General features: G+C 43.6%; 2 protein-coding genes across 2 annotated transcripts in view; both read left to right on the top strand.

Annotated features, from left to right (window-relative positions):
• Positions 1-2,044: 2,044 nt before the first annotated feature.
• Positions 2,045-15,601, top strand: part of STMND1 (stathmin domain containing 1) — a 35,644-nt gene continuing 22,087 nt past the window's right edge. Inside the window, 3 exon segments of the mRNA XM_032648941.1 lie at positions 2,045-2,051; positions 4,662-4,853; positions 5,131-5,363. Of these exon segments, the coding sequence (XP_032504832.1) occupies positions 2,045-2,051; positions 4,662-4,853; positions 5,131-5,363 (432 nt within the window).
• On the top strand, positions 12,004-13,520 carry LOC116762557 (actin-like protein 6A). The gene is given in 5 exon segments (XM_032649656.1): positions 12,004-12,049; positions 12,255-12,359; positions 12,362-12,480; positions 12,483-12,556; positions 12,558-13,520. Coding segments are annotated over 5 exon segments (1,302 nt in total). The 3' UTR covers positions 13,516-13,520.

Genomic DNA, 15,601 nt, shown 5'->3' with positions numbered 1-15,601 from the left:
AAATCACTTAAATATTACTTTTCTTTAATTGTGAGAATATCAGTGTGTGAAAATTGCCATGTGTAACCTTAAGAGTTGTTACAGCTTTCTAAAAAGCGAGTTTGCCTTTCCAACTGCCATTCAGGGAGGACTGGTTCCCCTCTTACACACCCCCATTAAGCCCTCAGCACAGTCTTAGACCCACGTAAGACCTAAAGGTGGCTCAGAACTGGTTCTTAAGGGTCGATGTAAACGGAAGGCTTATAATTCTATGAGATTATCATGGCTACACTTCCTGTGAAGCTGCCATTCACTGAGGTACTCCTCTGAGATTGGCATTTTCTCTCTGTATTTACCCAGTTTGTGTTGAATGAGCCAACATCCAGATTGGTGGCTTAATGCCAGGGTTTGGTAAATAATTGTTCCCCTGTTTGTGGGCTTATTCATTTATTTCTGGGTGTTCTCTGCCAGAATCTGTCCTATCAAGTCCCTTAGAGGGAGGCCTAAAATACGCTTGCACTCTGCATTTTAGGCAACTCCATTAATTCATCGCTGGTGTCACGGCAAGCTTTCGCACAGGGATTGCAAAAATCTTGATTATGCAAATGTGTTGTTGTGTATTTCTTAACAATACGCTGGTACAACTTGCCTTGACTCATAGCAGTTTTATCACACAACCGTTCACAGACAGATCCATGAGGTTTCTAAGTGTGCTTGGTTCTGTTACTGCAGCAACCTGCCCCAGTGGATTCCTCAGCTATAAACTTCACATCTGAGCGACACAATGTGTGCGTGAAGGGGAGGACTGTTTTCCAGAAATACAATGTTTGGGTTGAAGCGTCTGACAAAGGGACGTGAAGAACCAGAACAATATGGGGTTTTTAAATTAGGTCTTTAAATTCAAGATGACACTTGAAATACCACCCTCTTTCTTGCAATCTGGTGCTCTTTTTTCTTTTTCCAGAAACGACAAGCGTCCCTGCGCTAAGTCTCAGGATGCAAAAACAGCTGAGCGGCACAGGGAAGTTTTGTTCGCTACTCCATAGCCATCCTGTTGAACAGGGCACTCAATCGAAGCAGGGGAGGGTTTTAGCAGTTGAATGAAGCCACTTAACAAAATGTTTCATGGGCCTGGGAGTTGTTAGTTAATGAGATAAATTCCCCTCGTATGGCAGCTCTTTCCTGGGAGTTTTTGGCCCTTCTGGAAGCAGTACAAACTCTTTCAGGCCGTTGGGGTTCCGCAGAATTATTTCATGCCCTTGTGGGAATTACTTTATCATTTTAAATCAGAGATCAGCAAACATTTTCCATAAAAGGCCAGATAATAGATATCTTCAGCTCCATAAGCCATATGGTCTTTGTCACAACTATTCAACCCTGCCATTGTAGCAAAAATTAGTCAGAGATAATATGTAAACGAATGGGAGTGTCTCTGTTCCAATAAAACTTTATTTACAGACAATGGAACTAGGATGCCATGTAATTTTCAGGAATTACTAATTAATGTTCTTTTTTTCCTATATTGTTTCAACCATTTAAAATCTATTCTTAGCTCATGTGTCAGATAAAGACAGGCAGTGGGCCATAGTTTTCCCATCCTTGCTTTAAGCCAATTGACTGATAAAATAGAAATACCAACATAGTCATCAGCTTCCCTCATTTACCTAATCCTTAGCAAGCCCTCAAAAATGTCAGCTATTACTGAAATAATTAGTCAGTTGGGACACGTTTGGGAATGAAGGTCAGCACGTAATTTTTCTATGCATAGGAAGAATGCTGGTAAACTCAGTGGATTTGGTGGTGGTATCAGAATTGATTTCTCTGACGTCCCACCTCCTAGAAAAGCTTAGGGTCTGAACTAAAATTGTAGAGTTTTCAATGTGAACTCTGAAACCCCTTGGCTGCGTGGTACCAACCGCTGCCCCCGCCAACCCCTGCCGCCCTGATATACTAACCTTCCCAGTGCTGCGGGGAGACACGTCTGCTCTCTGGTTTGCCCGTCATCCCTGGAAGGGTAACTTTCAGAACAGACAGAAGAGGAAAAGCTACCTCCAGAGCTTGGGTGATGGCAAGTAAGGATTTTCTTTTCTTCTTCACTCTGATCCAGTAACTTGCAAAGATCCTTTCTCTACCAGGGAAGAGGATGAGAAGCTGGTGTGGCACTCAGGCTCCTAGTTGTAATTTTATGTGATAAAGGTACTTCCTAGACAGAGGATACCTTGATAAAACGAGGCCAGGGTTTCTTTTCCTCTATGCTTGATTGTCTAATAAACTTCATTTTATTCTTCCCTGTCATTTTCCTCCTCGATTCTTTCTCCTTCCTCCCATTTTTCCTTTCTCCTTTCTGCCTTTTGAAGTCATGATTTGATATTCTGATGAGTTCTGCACCCTTCCCACTCCAAGTGTGACCCTGTGCAAAAAGCGACAGAAGCACTGGGAGCTTTTCAGAAATGTGGGATTTGGGGCCGCACCCTAAACCTACTGAACCATAATCTGCATTTTAACGAGATCTCCAGGGTGTGCACTGTGAAGTGTGGGAGGCCCAAGTCCTTACAATACCCTCATCGCTCCAGAGGAAAAAAAGCTCAAGACAAACTTCAGGCGTAAATAGATTCCGGAGGGAAGTAAAAACTTGACCTTCCAGAGATTATTCATATCTGAGGAGAAAAATGGAGAGTAGTAGTCAAACTTTAAAGTGAGCAAGTGACAGCCCTGCTTGCGTGAGCCTCGAAGGCTTTTTCCCTCTAGCAGTTATCCAGGTGGAAACAGGTTATCCAAGACAAGAACAGGATACTTAAGGACACAGAGCCTGGAGCCTTAGAATAGCGCCCCAGCTCCAGTGAAGGGAGATGTGGAAATGATACCAGCACACATTCTGTGGCTCAGGCTGGGGGTAACAGAGGCCACTTCACTGCAGAGAGATGTCAGAGGATGGTGTAGAGGGCAGAGGCATTCCTTGGCATTCTGGAATAAACAGTCAGTGGTGTGCTCTCTGGGGGAGGGGGAGGGGGTCTGGGGAGAAAGCCTTTGATTTGGAGCATTTACCAGTTTTCATGGTGTACATAGTCCTACCCTGGCTGATTTTAAACTATCAACGTGATATCACTGAAGGTGGAGTTGGGAAGTGACACACAGTAGCACACCATACAGATACAGGAGACGTCAATAAACTCAGAAACGTAGTAAGTTGTAATAATTAGGAACTGATTAAAATAATTTCCTCTTCTTCAATTAGAAACTGAGGAGTTGTACTTATTACCTTTGTTTTTAATATAACTAATTTAATTGTGAGTTTATATAATTTAATTTTTAGTAATGGCTGTGTTGAACTACGTCCAAATATTCCCGAGAATTGGCTCTCATGAGACAGTACAAGCAGGCTCCAGCACATACCTTTAAAAAGGGCATTTTTCTACCTAGAGGGGTGGGATAGGGAGGGTGGGAGGGAGATGCAAGAGGGAGGAGATATGGGGATCTATGTATATGTATAGCTGATTCACTTTTTGATAAAGCAGAAACTAACACACCATTGTAAAGCAATTATACTCCAATAAAGATGTTTAAAAAAAAGGGGCATTTTTCACAACTTTGGACTGTAAATGATAGGATGCCTCAAAAGATAGCTGCACAATACATTTGGGTATCATTCATTCACACTGATGTCCTAGCAAGCCTCTGTTCACAGATTGCCTAAAAAGGAAAAAAAAAAAAAGATCTGTAGTATTTCACTCTTACAGTTCATCCTACAAACTTCCGTTAAACTTTCTCAAGAACGTTTTATAGGTGTCCTCTGTATTGAGTTCTAGTTGAGAATTTTTCAGTTTCCAATTGGAACATTTCATGTGACTTATTACACCCATGAGTTAACACAGAGATGTTCCCAAAACACCATTTTAGCCTGGCTTCAACTCTTCATTCACAAATTTTTAATGCCTGTCGCTCAACAATCATAATGCCTTGGCTTGAGTTTCATCTCATCTTTCCTCTTCTTCAATTTTAGCCAAAGGAAAATTGACAGGCAGCACTCTCACAGCAGTAAGGAGAGTGAAATGAGCTTAAATGGTATAAAGCAAATAATCAGCTTCCTATAACACAAATGACCATTAATTTGCTTAGCAGGATCCAGGACTTTTAGGACATTTCCAAGAATCCTTTCTCGTATTTGCCTGGTGTTACGGATACACGGGACAGAGTGAGGCCACCTGGTGCCTCATTCCAGCTCCCTCATTAACTGACCCCCACCCCCACCCCACCCCCACCCCCACCCCACCCCCACCCCCGTCTACGTCACTCAACCTCACTGAGCCTAAGTTTGCAGCCTGTAAAATAAGGGGCTGGTAGATAACGTCTAGATCCCTTTCAACTCTTTTAAAAATAATTTATTCTGGAAAATAAAAATTAATTGGAAATAGGATAAAAAGAAAAAAAAATCCAACAACTTGTTGCTCATTTGGGCAGTCCGCCTGGTCTGCCTTTCTTTGATGGATGCCACCATTTTAATTCTCTGAGAGAAATATGCACACCCATCCACCCTCTTTCCTTACAAGGTAACAGCTCATAAAATGCACCTTCCATAAAAATGATTTGCATGACCCATTTCGTGGCTCCTGAGCTGTTTATGATCCTAAAAGTCTGGTTTTCTTCACTGAGTGGGCTTCTGTTTGCGTGCCCGTCCCCTCCAGGGTCTCCCTGCGCCACTGCAGTCTTCTGCCAGCCGGGCCGCCTCCACCGTCCACCTGTCCTCAAGCGCTGCTTCCGCCGGCGGGACTCCTACGGTCGCCTTCCTCGCAACCTCCTTCTACACAGTCCCCACGGGGTCTGTAGCCCCAAAGCCAACAGCTTGAGCGCCCGGCTCAGGCAGCAGGGGTGGGGACGTGCCCCACGATGCCTTGGAAAGGAAAAAAAAGAGGTCCCCGCAGGATGCTGGCGCCTAGGGTACTTTTAAAACCAGCGTGGCCAGGCATTAGTCTCTCCCCTCACTAGGCTCGGGAGAGGGCAACCCAGGTGTCCTTTAAACGCCTCCGATCTTGCAGGTCCCGGTTACAAAAGCCCCATTGCCGCCCAGGTCCTAGGTCCGCGTGATGGAGTTTACCGTGGCGACGTTTCCGGGCCACGGCGCTGGTGTTGAGCGCCTCCTGCCGAGCCTTTAAGTGCGCGAGGCGGGAGAGTCTGGAGTCACTGAGGGCGGCGGGGGGAGGCGCAGCGCGCGGGGCCGAAACGCACGTGCGCAAAGGGCGCGGCGAGGAGCGCTCGAGGGCGCGCACGGGGCGGCCCGGCCCGAGGAGAGGCGCGCGGCGCGCACCGTGGGCTGCGGACCTTCCCAGGCCGCTGCAGAACAGAGACGTGTGCCCGCGCCTCAGAAGGGCTGGAAAGAGGGATTGAAGGTAAAAACAGAGACAAACGGGAACAAAGTCTTTTACCCGGCAGGCCTGGCGATTCCCACGCTTGGAGGCGGCTTGGACGACGGGCAGTGGGTGGGCGGGGAGGAAGCGACTTTCTTCTGGGGCCGCTTAACTGCCGTCTTAACCAGGTCTCGTGCTGCTACAGGACTAGCTTTTGTGTTTCAAGAGCCCGCGAAGGTGGTCGCACCCCAGGGCAGAGGTAGGAATAACGGGATGAGCGGGGCGTTCGGCACAGAGCTGGTTTGGTGGTGATTCGCAGGGGAAACTGAGAGTTCTTGGGAGCCGCCATATAGGCTTCCGGAAAGTGGGCCCCTTGGGAGTTCCTTAGCGCTGGAAGAGATCTTAGCAGCCGTCTGGCTGAGACCTCGTGCTGCTCACAAGAGGATCTAGAAGCCCAGAGAGGTGGACAACTTGCCCGAGGCTCCACAGCTCGTTTGGGGGCTGAGCTGGAGATAGAACCAGTTGTCAAGAGTCTCGTCCTAGGACTCTGCCCACCCTCCCTCAAGGTTGCATCTCCCGTAATTCTTCTGGAGAAAAGAATAGGCGCTTTTTTCTAGGGTAGTGCATGGAGGGATGGGCTGGGGGAGGCGGAAATGCGGTCCATGATTCTTTACATCCTCACCACCAGGGCAAGATTCCACAAACAGAACTAGGAACCCACAAAGGTTCCTTCCGGAGCGGTTACCCAAAGACAGTGTTACCATATAATTTATCATTAAAAGCAGAATACTCTTAAAAATGGAAGGGAACCCTATTAATAACTTTGCCCAGACAGTCTGATATAAGCCCATACTGCCTGCCGCAAACCAAGACTTAAGGTCACCCCTCCTGAAGCGCATTTTTGGAACTACAGTTTAAAGAGCACACACTTTCTCTCAGCAGATGATGGGCAAGACATTCTTTAGTATCAGTTACAGCACCTACTGTGTGTGCGTCCATCTAAAACAAACCAGAGGCAGCTAAAGGCTGGGACTCAGGCTTAGTCCCTGGTGCCCTGGGGGATGCCTGTCCCCAGATGCCCACCCATCTCAACATTGTTTTCTGCTTTCCATCCCAACCGCCACTGTCTGCTTTTAGGGCCCCATTACCTATTATTGGGTCTTTCTGCCTCTCCCATCACCACCCTAACCAGGCTATCTTGCTAAGAAAAAAATTCCCTGCAGTGTGCAAAAGTTTACGTTTGGTCCTACCTGTCTCTCTAATGTCATCCTCTGCTCCCCAGATGCTCTCATTCGTGGACCCTCAGGTCTGCCAAGCCAAGAACCTGCAGTGCTCAGTTCCCCCAGGCTTCCTCACCCTCCGTGCCTTTCCCCATGCCATTCCCTCTTCCTGAAATGCCTCCCTGGGCCCCATTTCCCGTCTGCCTCGTGAAATCCTACTTCTCCTGTCAGCGCTGAGCCCAAGCACCACTGTCCAAATACTCTGGTGCTCCCTTATCACGTGGTAAATGTTTGTTTAAAGCTGCTTCTCCCTAACAGATTTATGGGCTTCTTGGGAGCAATTTGGTCATCTTTGTTATTCATCACTGCTGTGGAGTAACATTAAGAATGCTGTTTTTCCCTCTCCTTTTCCAAAAAATAATGTGATTTTAAAGTACTAATCCATTTTGCTTTTCCTTGTTTGTGCAAAAATCTTTTAAAATTTATTTTACTGGCATGATTACATATAAGACTTCAGTAGAAGAAAATTTTCACTATTTGAGTTTGTTTTCTGGCCATTTATCATTTGTCCCATTTCATGGTTATTACTGAAAATAATTTTGTTGTATAGAGAAGGAGTGCTGAAAAGCAATCCTCTCCAAGTGTCAAATGCACTAGGTCCCTTTGGGCCAAGCATCTCAAGGCCTGGGAGGGGTTTGGGTTTCTTCCTGAATTTCCTTGCTTGGATTTTGGTACAAGACTCCTCATTAGTCTCCCTGGGTGCTTCCTTCATGACCAGCCTCCACCTGCCCTGCAGCTCCAATCTTCCGCATGACCTCCAGAGGGATCGTTCTAAAATAAAATCTGATTATGTCAGTTCTCTGCTGAAAAAAAGTCAGTGACCCACTAGGTAGACACACCAACCAATGGTCAAGAATGTGACTACCTAGGTTTGATTTCTGGATTCACCACTTGTTAGTTGTGTGACTTTGGTTAAGTCATTTGACCTCTCTGTGCCCTGGCTTCCTTATCTGTAAAATGAGGGTAGTAATAGTTATTTTATAGAGTTGTGAGGATTAAATGAATTGAGTTCACATTAAGTGCTCATACCAAAGCTTGGCACAGAATAAGCACTTGATATTAATTATTACAATCACTATTATTACCATTATTTATGTGAGATAAAATCCTGAGTTCTTAGTGTGCCTTACGAGCGACTTTCGAGCTGACGCCTGTCAAATTCTCCAGTTTCATCTCTCCTTTCCCTCCTATTCTGGTCAGACCTCACCACGTGTTCCCAACCCCATTCTGTTCCTACCTCTGTGCCTTTGCACCTGTTCTCTTTCCTTCAGACCTTTCCTTCTTTGTCTTCCTGGACCACAGGCAAATATGCCCCCAGGTTTCAATATGACTCAAGACCACTCTTTGCAGTCCCCCTGCCCCTGCCCCCGTGCTGGTGGAGTGGACCTTACACCTTCTCCTATCATATTTCAGAATTTTTCATTGTACTTATTTGTTTCCATGCTTGCCTCCCATCCTAAGCTATTACTGAGGAAAAGAACTGCTTATTTTTTTTTTTTTGCGGTACACGGGCCTCTCACTGTTGTGGCCTCTCCCGTTGCGGAGCACAGGCTCCAGACGCGCAGGCTCAGCGGCCATGGCTCACGGGCCCAGCCGCTCCGCGGCATGTGGGATCTTCCGGGACCGGGGCACGAACTCGCGTCCCCTGCATCGGCAGGCTGACTCTCAACCACTGCGCCACCAGGGAAGCCCAAGAACTGCTTTTTGTCTTTGTGTCTCCAGTGCTCGCTACAGTGCTTGGTGCAGAGCAGACATTAACGAATGTTTCTTGGGTGACTGCATGTCCCTCCCAGCTCCTTCAATTCCTTAGCATCTTCCCGTTTCCTAGTAGCATAACTAGACTAATGACACTCAGCAAGGAGGAAATTTAATATTAAAATAACCTGAAAATAGACTCAGAGTTGACTCACGTCTGTACCTCTCTTTCCCTACCCCAAGCATTTGACTTTGGAAATCTGATCTGGGAAAAGTATGATTATTAATTAAACACTGTCAGGCTGTCAGAACAGTACTTTTTGCTACCTTCATAAATGCGTAGGGCTGAGAGTTTACTAGTTCGGCAATGTCTTTTAAATGAGATCAACATGTTTGCCTGCATGAAATATTTATGTTTCTTAGTGGCACAACTTCAAAATATTCTGAATCAAACTTCTTGAGATCTGCTTGCAGAGTTTCTGTTCACTCTCCCTTAAAGTGGAAAGAGGACATGGTAATAAAATAATGCATAAGAAGGAAAGCATGGGAAACTATTTTATATGGAGAATTGCTCTTTTTCTATGTGATTAACTCAAAATTTCTTGCTTAATATAAAAGGGGAGAGACTAGATTGGAATAGATGATCTCTAAGTATCCTTCACAGTTTTCCCCTAAACTTTAACAAGAAAATTCTTGTTTGTTGTCAGTAAAAGGAGCTAACTTTTAAAGTGCAATAAAAAAATATATATATATGTATATATATATATACACATTGTAAAGCAATTATACTCTAATAAAGATGTTAAAATATGAATATATATTTCTGTTTGGTTTTTGGAGGGTTGCTATTTATTATTACATTTATTTGAAGTACACTAGAAAAAAATCAAAATTTGATGAGAAAATTCTTCCTATATGTCTACGGACAAATATATTTATAAAATGCATCTACCAATAATTTGATTTAAGAAGGTTTCAGCTCCAGGGAGACTTGACAGATGACTCCCTCCCTCCAAGCTGTTTGGCAAATTTGTTTCCCCAAAGCTTTAGAACACAACATATAATACTGCCAGACCAACCAACCAACAAACAAACAAAACACCTTTCTGTAGTTAAAAGTAATACCTTTTTTGGAATGGTGTTAATTCCCATGCATAGCTGTTACTTTGGAATTCACAGTTTTTCAATTCTGTCTAAAATTTATCAATTTTTATTAAGACAAGGAAGCATAAAATGAAATTGATACAAAATGTGGAAACGTTGAATCTGTACTTCTGCTACAACTTCATCTCAAGGAAAAAATAAAACCTTCGACCCACCTCCCCACCCCCTTCCCCCAGTACCATTGCAGACAGACTTCTTATTGGTGTGAAAATATAAGTGCACGCATAGGTAGACCAGGAAAACTGTCTATGGCGTATCCCTGTGAGGCATAGATCTAATTAGTTTGTAAGTATCTCTCATCTTTGGACTATGTCTATTCTCAAGTCTAGATTATGAAATTGGGTGTTAAAATTTCCAGAATGTGTTGCACATAGATAAGATGTTTGAAAGACTTCTTAGTTTGCAAAAGAGAAAAACCTTAAATTTCTGCTCTGGAAACTGAAGGCTGGTGCATGTTCTTTTATGCTGGAAGCTTGTGTTTCATTGGCTACAATTTAAGATTTGGTCACTGACAGAGCTTGAAGGCAGACCATACCTAAATAAGCATAAATGGGAAAGTTCCTTGCTAAGGCCTGGATGAATTGCTTTGTGGGAACAATTGGGAGGTTGTTCAGGGTTGTGGCATTTAGATCTATTCTGACTTGTATTTGACAGATGATCTTTGTGAAAAGCCACGTGTTAGACTGAAAACATTCAAGTTTGCTCTCAGTTTCAACATGGGCATTTTGTTTATTGTTGTTGTTAAATCAGTTCCCTGTTTCAGGATCTCCACTGGGAAATCTTAAATGGCAAAATTAGTCCCTTTGTGTAACTCAGTGCTTTACTAGGTTCAAAAAACGATGGATCTGTGAAACGAAGTGAACTTGTCAAAATAACTGTCTTACTATCACTGTAGATATTGGTTTTTAATAGTTCATTTGGAAAGAGGGACAGTATAATCTTTACCTTCAGTGTGAACTGTGAGCCCCTAAAAGATAAATATCAGACATGGCCTCCTATTCCTTTGTTATATAAAATATGTGTGTGTGTGTGTGTGTGTGTGTATTTCATATTATATATATATTTCGTATAACAGAGGAAAAGTAGGCCCTGTCTGATATGATTGTTATTATATAATAACATAGCACGTAATATATAAAGACTCTTCCTGGGTCAGCTTACCATTCAGGGACTACATGGGCAGTAACTGAGTCTGTGAAGAAAGAGATGGAGAGAGAAAGAGAAAAGCATGTAGGTCCTCTCCCACTTTCTCCTTGCGCTGAGTCATAGTACAGATCTGTTGAGTTTTTATTTGCTTACTTGTTTGTTCAGTTGGTTGTTTTTTCATATTTTCCCGTGTAGTTCTGAGCCACAGAACTAATTAACCATCAATACAATGAACTGATGTTGGTTTAGCTGGAGTGATCACGTTCTGTAAACAGGGTGGTAAGCAATGCGAGTCTCCCTACGAACACGTGAGAATCGCTGATTGAATTCTGAGAACCCGAGGGTGACGGGCCCACCACCTAGCTATGGTGATTTCTCCTTAGCCTCTGAGGGAGCTTTGGAACGCTTCCAGAAGGTGGTCAAACGTGCTTAGATTTTTAAATTGCTATGATTTTTACTGTGCAAGTCCCAAGAGTTTCATGCTGGTGTCCTGGCTTTTTATTGTTTTCCTAAAGGGAATGTTTTCTGTTTAGTTCCTAGAGTCATAATTTAGAGCCAGAAGGGACCTCTCTCCTTTAAACTGAAGCTCTGAGAGGTCCGTTATCCACCTTTCTGATATTTCGGGGCCCACCTCTTTCCCCCATTTTCACTACCACGGTCCTAGTTCATGAGTAATCCAATCTCACCTGGCCAACTGTCGGCATCGTAACTGGTTGCTCTGTGCTGTCCCATCCTTCCTTCTACTCCTGCCATTTGCACTAACCCCAAAGTGATTTTTCTAAAAATCATACCTGATGCTTTTACACATCCATGTGTAAAAATCCTACAAAAGATTCCTGTTGCCTTCAAAATAAAATGACACGTCTTTACCTGTCGCAAAAGACTTTCCCACCTCAGCACCGACCACTTTCTACCTCAGTCTGTTTCTGCTAAACTGGAGTAATTCAAGTTCCTCGGCACACCATGTTGTTTCACACCCTATCTTTGTGTGTACTTTTTCCTGTGTCTAGAATGACCTTTTCTCCTTCCCCACTGGAAGCTCATTCATCAAGACCCAATCCAGGCATTTTCTCGTTGATACCATTCGTGACCCCCAACAAGACACGCACGTGTATCCGTGTGACAGGGCTGTGCTGAAGAGTGGGAGTTGGAGGGTGGAGGCTTGAGGCCCTTTGAAGTTTCAGAGGAGAAGAAGATCACCCCTTGGGCCGAAATAGTAAAATCAGTAGACATTTTAAAAATGGCTAGAAGGGTGTGGACGCAGCTTTGTTGCCTGAGGCGGGTGGCGGTGGAAGTTAAGGGAGTCGGGGGCCAGCGCTTTTCGGGACCCGCAGTCGCAGCCGTTGCAGTCACTTCGCCTTGTGGCCTTTAGCGTAGGAGTCGCATCGATAGCAGCCATGAGCAGCGGGGTGTACGGGGGAGATGAAGTTGGAGCCCTTGTTTGTTTTTTGGGTTTTTTTTTTTGTGGTACGCGGGCCTCTCACCGTTGTGGCCTCTCCCGCTGCAGAGCACAGGCTCCGGACGCGCAGGTTCAGCGGCCATGGCTCACAGGCCCAGCTGCTCCGCGGCACGTGGGATCTTCCCGGACCGGGGCACGAACCCGTGTCCCCTGCATCGGCAGGCAGATTCTCAACCACTGCGCCACCAGGGAGGCCCGGAACCCTTGTTTTTGACATTGGATCCTATACTGTGAAAGCTGGTTATGCTGGTGAGGACTCTCCCAAGATGGATTTCCCTATGGCTATTGGTATGGTGTAGAAAGAGGTGATGGAAGTACATTGATGGAAATAGATGGTGATAAAGGCAAACAAGGCGGTCCCACCTATTACATAGATACTAATGTCCTGCGTGTTCCGAGGGAGAGTACAGAGGCCATATTCCACCACTGAAAACTGGGATGGTTGAAGACTGGGGTAGTTTCCAGGCTATTTTGGCTCATACCTCCAAAATGAGTCAAATCAGAAGCCAGCCTGCATCCTGGTCTCACGTCAGAAGCACCGTGGAATACCAGAGCAAAGAGAGAGAAACTGACAGAGTTAATGTTTGAACACTACAACATCCCTGCATTCTTCCTTTGCAAAACTGCTGTTTGGACAGCATTTGCTAATGGTCATTCTACTGGGCTTATCTTAGACAGTGGAGCCACTCATACCACTGCAGTTCCAGTTCACGATGGCTATGTCCTTCAGCAAGGCATTGTAAAATCCCCTCTTGCTGGAGACTGTATTACTATGCGGTGCAGAGAACTCTTCCAAGAAATGAATATAGAACTGATTGCTCCATATATGATTGCATCGGAAGAAACTGTTTGTGAAGGATCTCCAGCAAACTGGAAAAGAGAGAAGTGGCCACAGGTTACAAGGTCTTGGCACAATTACATGTGTAACTGTGTTATCCAGGATTTTCAAGGCTCAGTACTTCAAGTATCAGATTCAACTTACGATGAACAAGTAGCCGCACAGATGCCAACTGTTCATTATGAATTCCCCAATGACTACAACTGTGATTTTGGAGCAGAGCGGTTAAAGATTCCTGAAGGATTATTTGACTCTTCCGATGTAAAGGGGTTATCAGGAAATACAATGCTGGGCGTCAGTCACGTTGTCACTACAAGTGTTGGAATGTGCGATATTGATATCAGACCAGGTCTCTATGGCAGCGTTATCGTGGCGGGAGGAAACACGCTAATACAGAGCTTTACTGACAGGTTGAATAGAGAACTCTCTCAGAAAACACCCCCAAGTATGCGGTTGAAACTGATTGCAAATAATACAACAGTGGAACAGAGGTTTAGTTCATGGATCGGTGGCTCCATTCTAGCTTCTTTGGGCACATTTCAGCAGATGTTGATTTCCAAACAAGAATATGAAGAAGGAGGGAAGCAGTGTGTAGAAAGGAAATGCCCTTGAGAAGAGTTCCCAAACCTCTACCTTCTATGTCACCTTATGTTTCATAGCTTTAGTATACTCAGGAAAAGAACAACCATCTTTTGTAGAATGTTTATACATTTTTGCATATTTCAGTTTCCACTTAAATTTTTTTTTTTTTTTTTTGTGGTACGCGGGCCTCTCACTGTTGTGGCCTCGCCCGTTGTGGAGCACAGGCTCCGGACGCGCAGGCTTAGTGGCCATGGCTCATGGGCCCAGCCTCTCCGCGGCATGTGGGATCTTCCCGGACCAGGGCACGAACCTGTGTCCCCTGCATCGGCAGGCGGACTCTCAACCACTGCACCACCAGCAAAGCCCTCCACTTAAATTTTTTAAGGCTTTAACTGGCTCTGTAGATTAAAATAAGTTTGTGCTTTCCTTGAAATGTACTTATTCTTATTACAAGCATTTTATAATTTTGTATAAATGTCTATTTTCTCTAAATATTTTGCTTTCAGTAAAATGCTTTCCAACTCTGTTTAGTATATTACCACTGGGTTGGTAGAATTGCTTTTTACTGACTAGTAAAACTTACTGCCTATATTTTTTACCTTAAGCTTTTAAAATTAAATAAAAATTACTAGCCAAAAAAAAAAAAATAGCTAGAAGACAATAGTCTGTAGGAGAGGCTTATGTTCTTGCCTCTTCTAGGGATACTATAGAGGATTCCTCTGGTACGTGTGTCTTGGAGAAGAAGCTGGCTGATAACATCTACTAGAGGCCTTGACTTCCATTGAATGAGGAGTGGGAGAGAAAAGTTTTTCTGAACATATTAATTTACTTCCTTTCAAAATAAATGACAGTTCTTTAAATCAAATTGATTTAGCTTTATGAAAGACTCCTTATATTTTCCTTCTTTTACTGTGGAATTATGAAAACTTTGACATGGACCAGCATTTTGGAGTTGGTGGTTTACTAAATCACCTATCAGCCCCTTTTATGCCATGTTTCAGCCTATTTACAAGCAGTGAAACTGTGGTATGAAGAAATAGACATCCTTAAAAGGAGAAGGTGGGATTGTAAGTCAGTGCAGGATTTATAGAAGGCCCTCTGGAAACACATATTAATATAAAGTATGTATATCCTCTGACTCAGCAGGTCCACATCTAGGAATTTATTCTCATGGAAGGATTGGGTGAGTTCACATGATGTATATGCACAGATATTATACCAGTTCTCTTTATTATATTGAGAAGTTAGAAACCTAGATGTCCTTCAGTAGGTGGTTTAGTTACATAATGGACTGCAATGCAGTCGTCAAATAAACAACTACTCTCACCATTAAATAGAATGAGATAGACCTATATGTATTGACATAGGTAAATGTCTCTGATATATAATAGTTACTAGAAAACAAAGGTTACAGAAATACAATATATCACTTAATATATAATCTGATTTCTTTTGTTTTTTAAACAGCTTTATTGAAATGTAATCCACATATATTGATACAATTCATCCATTAAAATGCATAATTCACAACCATCACCACAAGCTAATTTTGGGACACTTTTGTCCCCCTAAAAGGAACCACTATCCATTGGCAGCCAACAGGCATTTCCTGAGAAACCACTAAATCCGCCTTCTGTTTCTATTAATCTGCCTCTTCTGAACATGTCATGTAAGTGGAATGATCTTTGTTACTGGCTTCTTTCACTTAGTATAATGTAGTCAGGTGTCACCTGTATTGTAGCGTGTATCTCCTGATACACGTAAGTCAATAAAAAGCTTCATTGCTTTTTATTGCCAAATAATATTCCTTGGTATGGATAGGCCACATTTAATTTATCTAGTCATCAGTTGCTGGGCATTTGGGCTGTTTCCACTTTTTAGATATTTGAATAATAACTGTGGACATTTGTGTGCAAGATTTTGTATGAACAGACCTTTTCATTTTGCTTGGGTATATACTTAGGGGTGGAATTTCTGGGTCATGTGGTAACACTATGTTAAGAGGAAATTTTTGAGGAACTCTCAAATCATTTCCCAAAGTGGCTGCACCATTTTACATTCCCATGGCAATGTGCAAGGGTTCCAATTTTTCCACATCCGTGACAACACTTCTTAT

Source organism: Phocoena sinus, chromosome 11 (assembly GCF_008692025.1).
Source record: "Phocoena sinus isolate mPhoSin1 chromosome 11, mPhoSin1.pri, whole genome shotgun sequence".
In the NCBI taxonomy this organism is placed as follows: domain Eukaryota; kingdom Metazoa; phylum Chordata; class Mammalia; order Artiodactyla; family Phocoenidae; genus Phocoena; species Phocoena sinus.
This window is presented reverse-complemented; position numbering and strand designations above follow the sequence as displayed.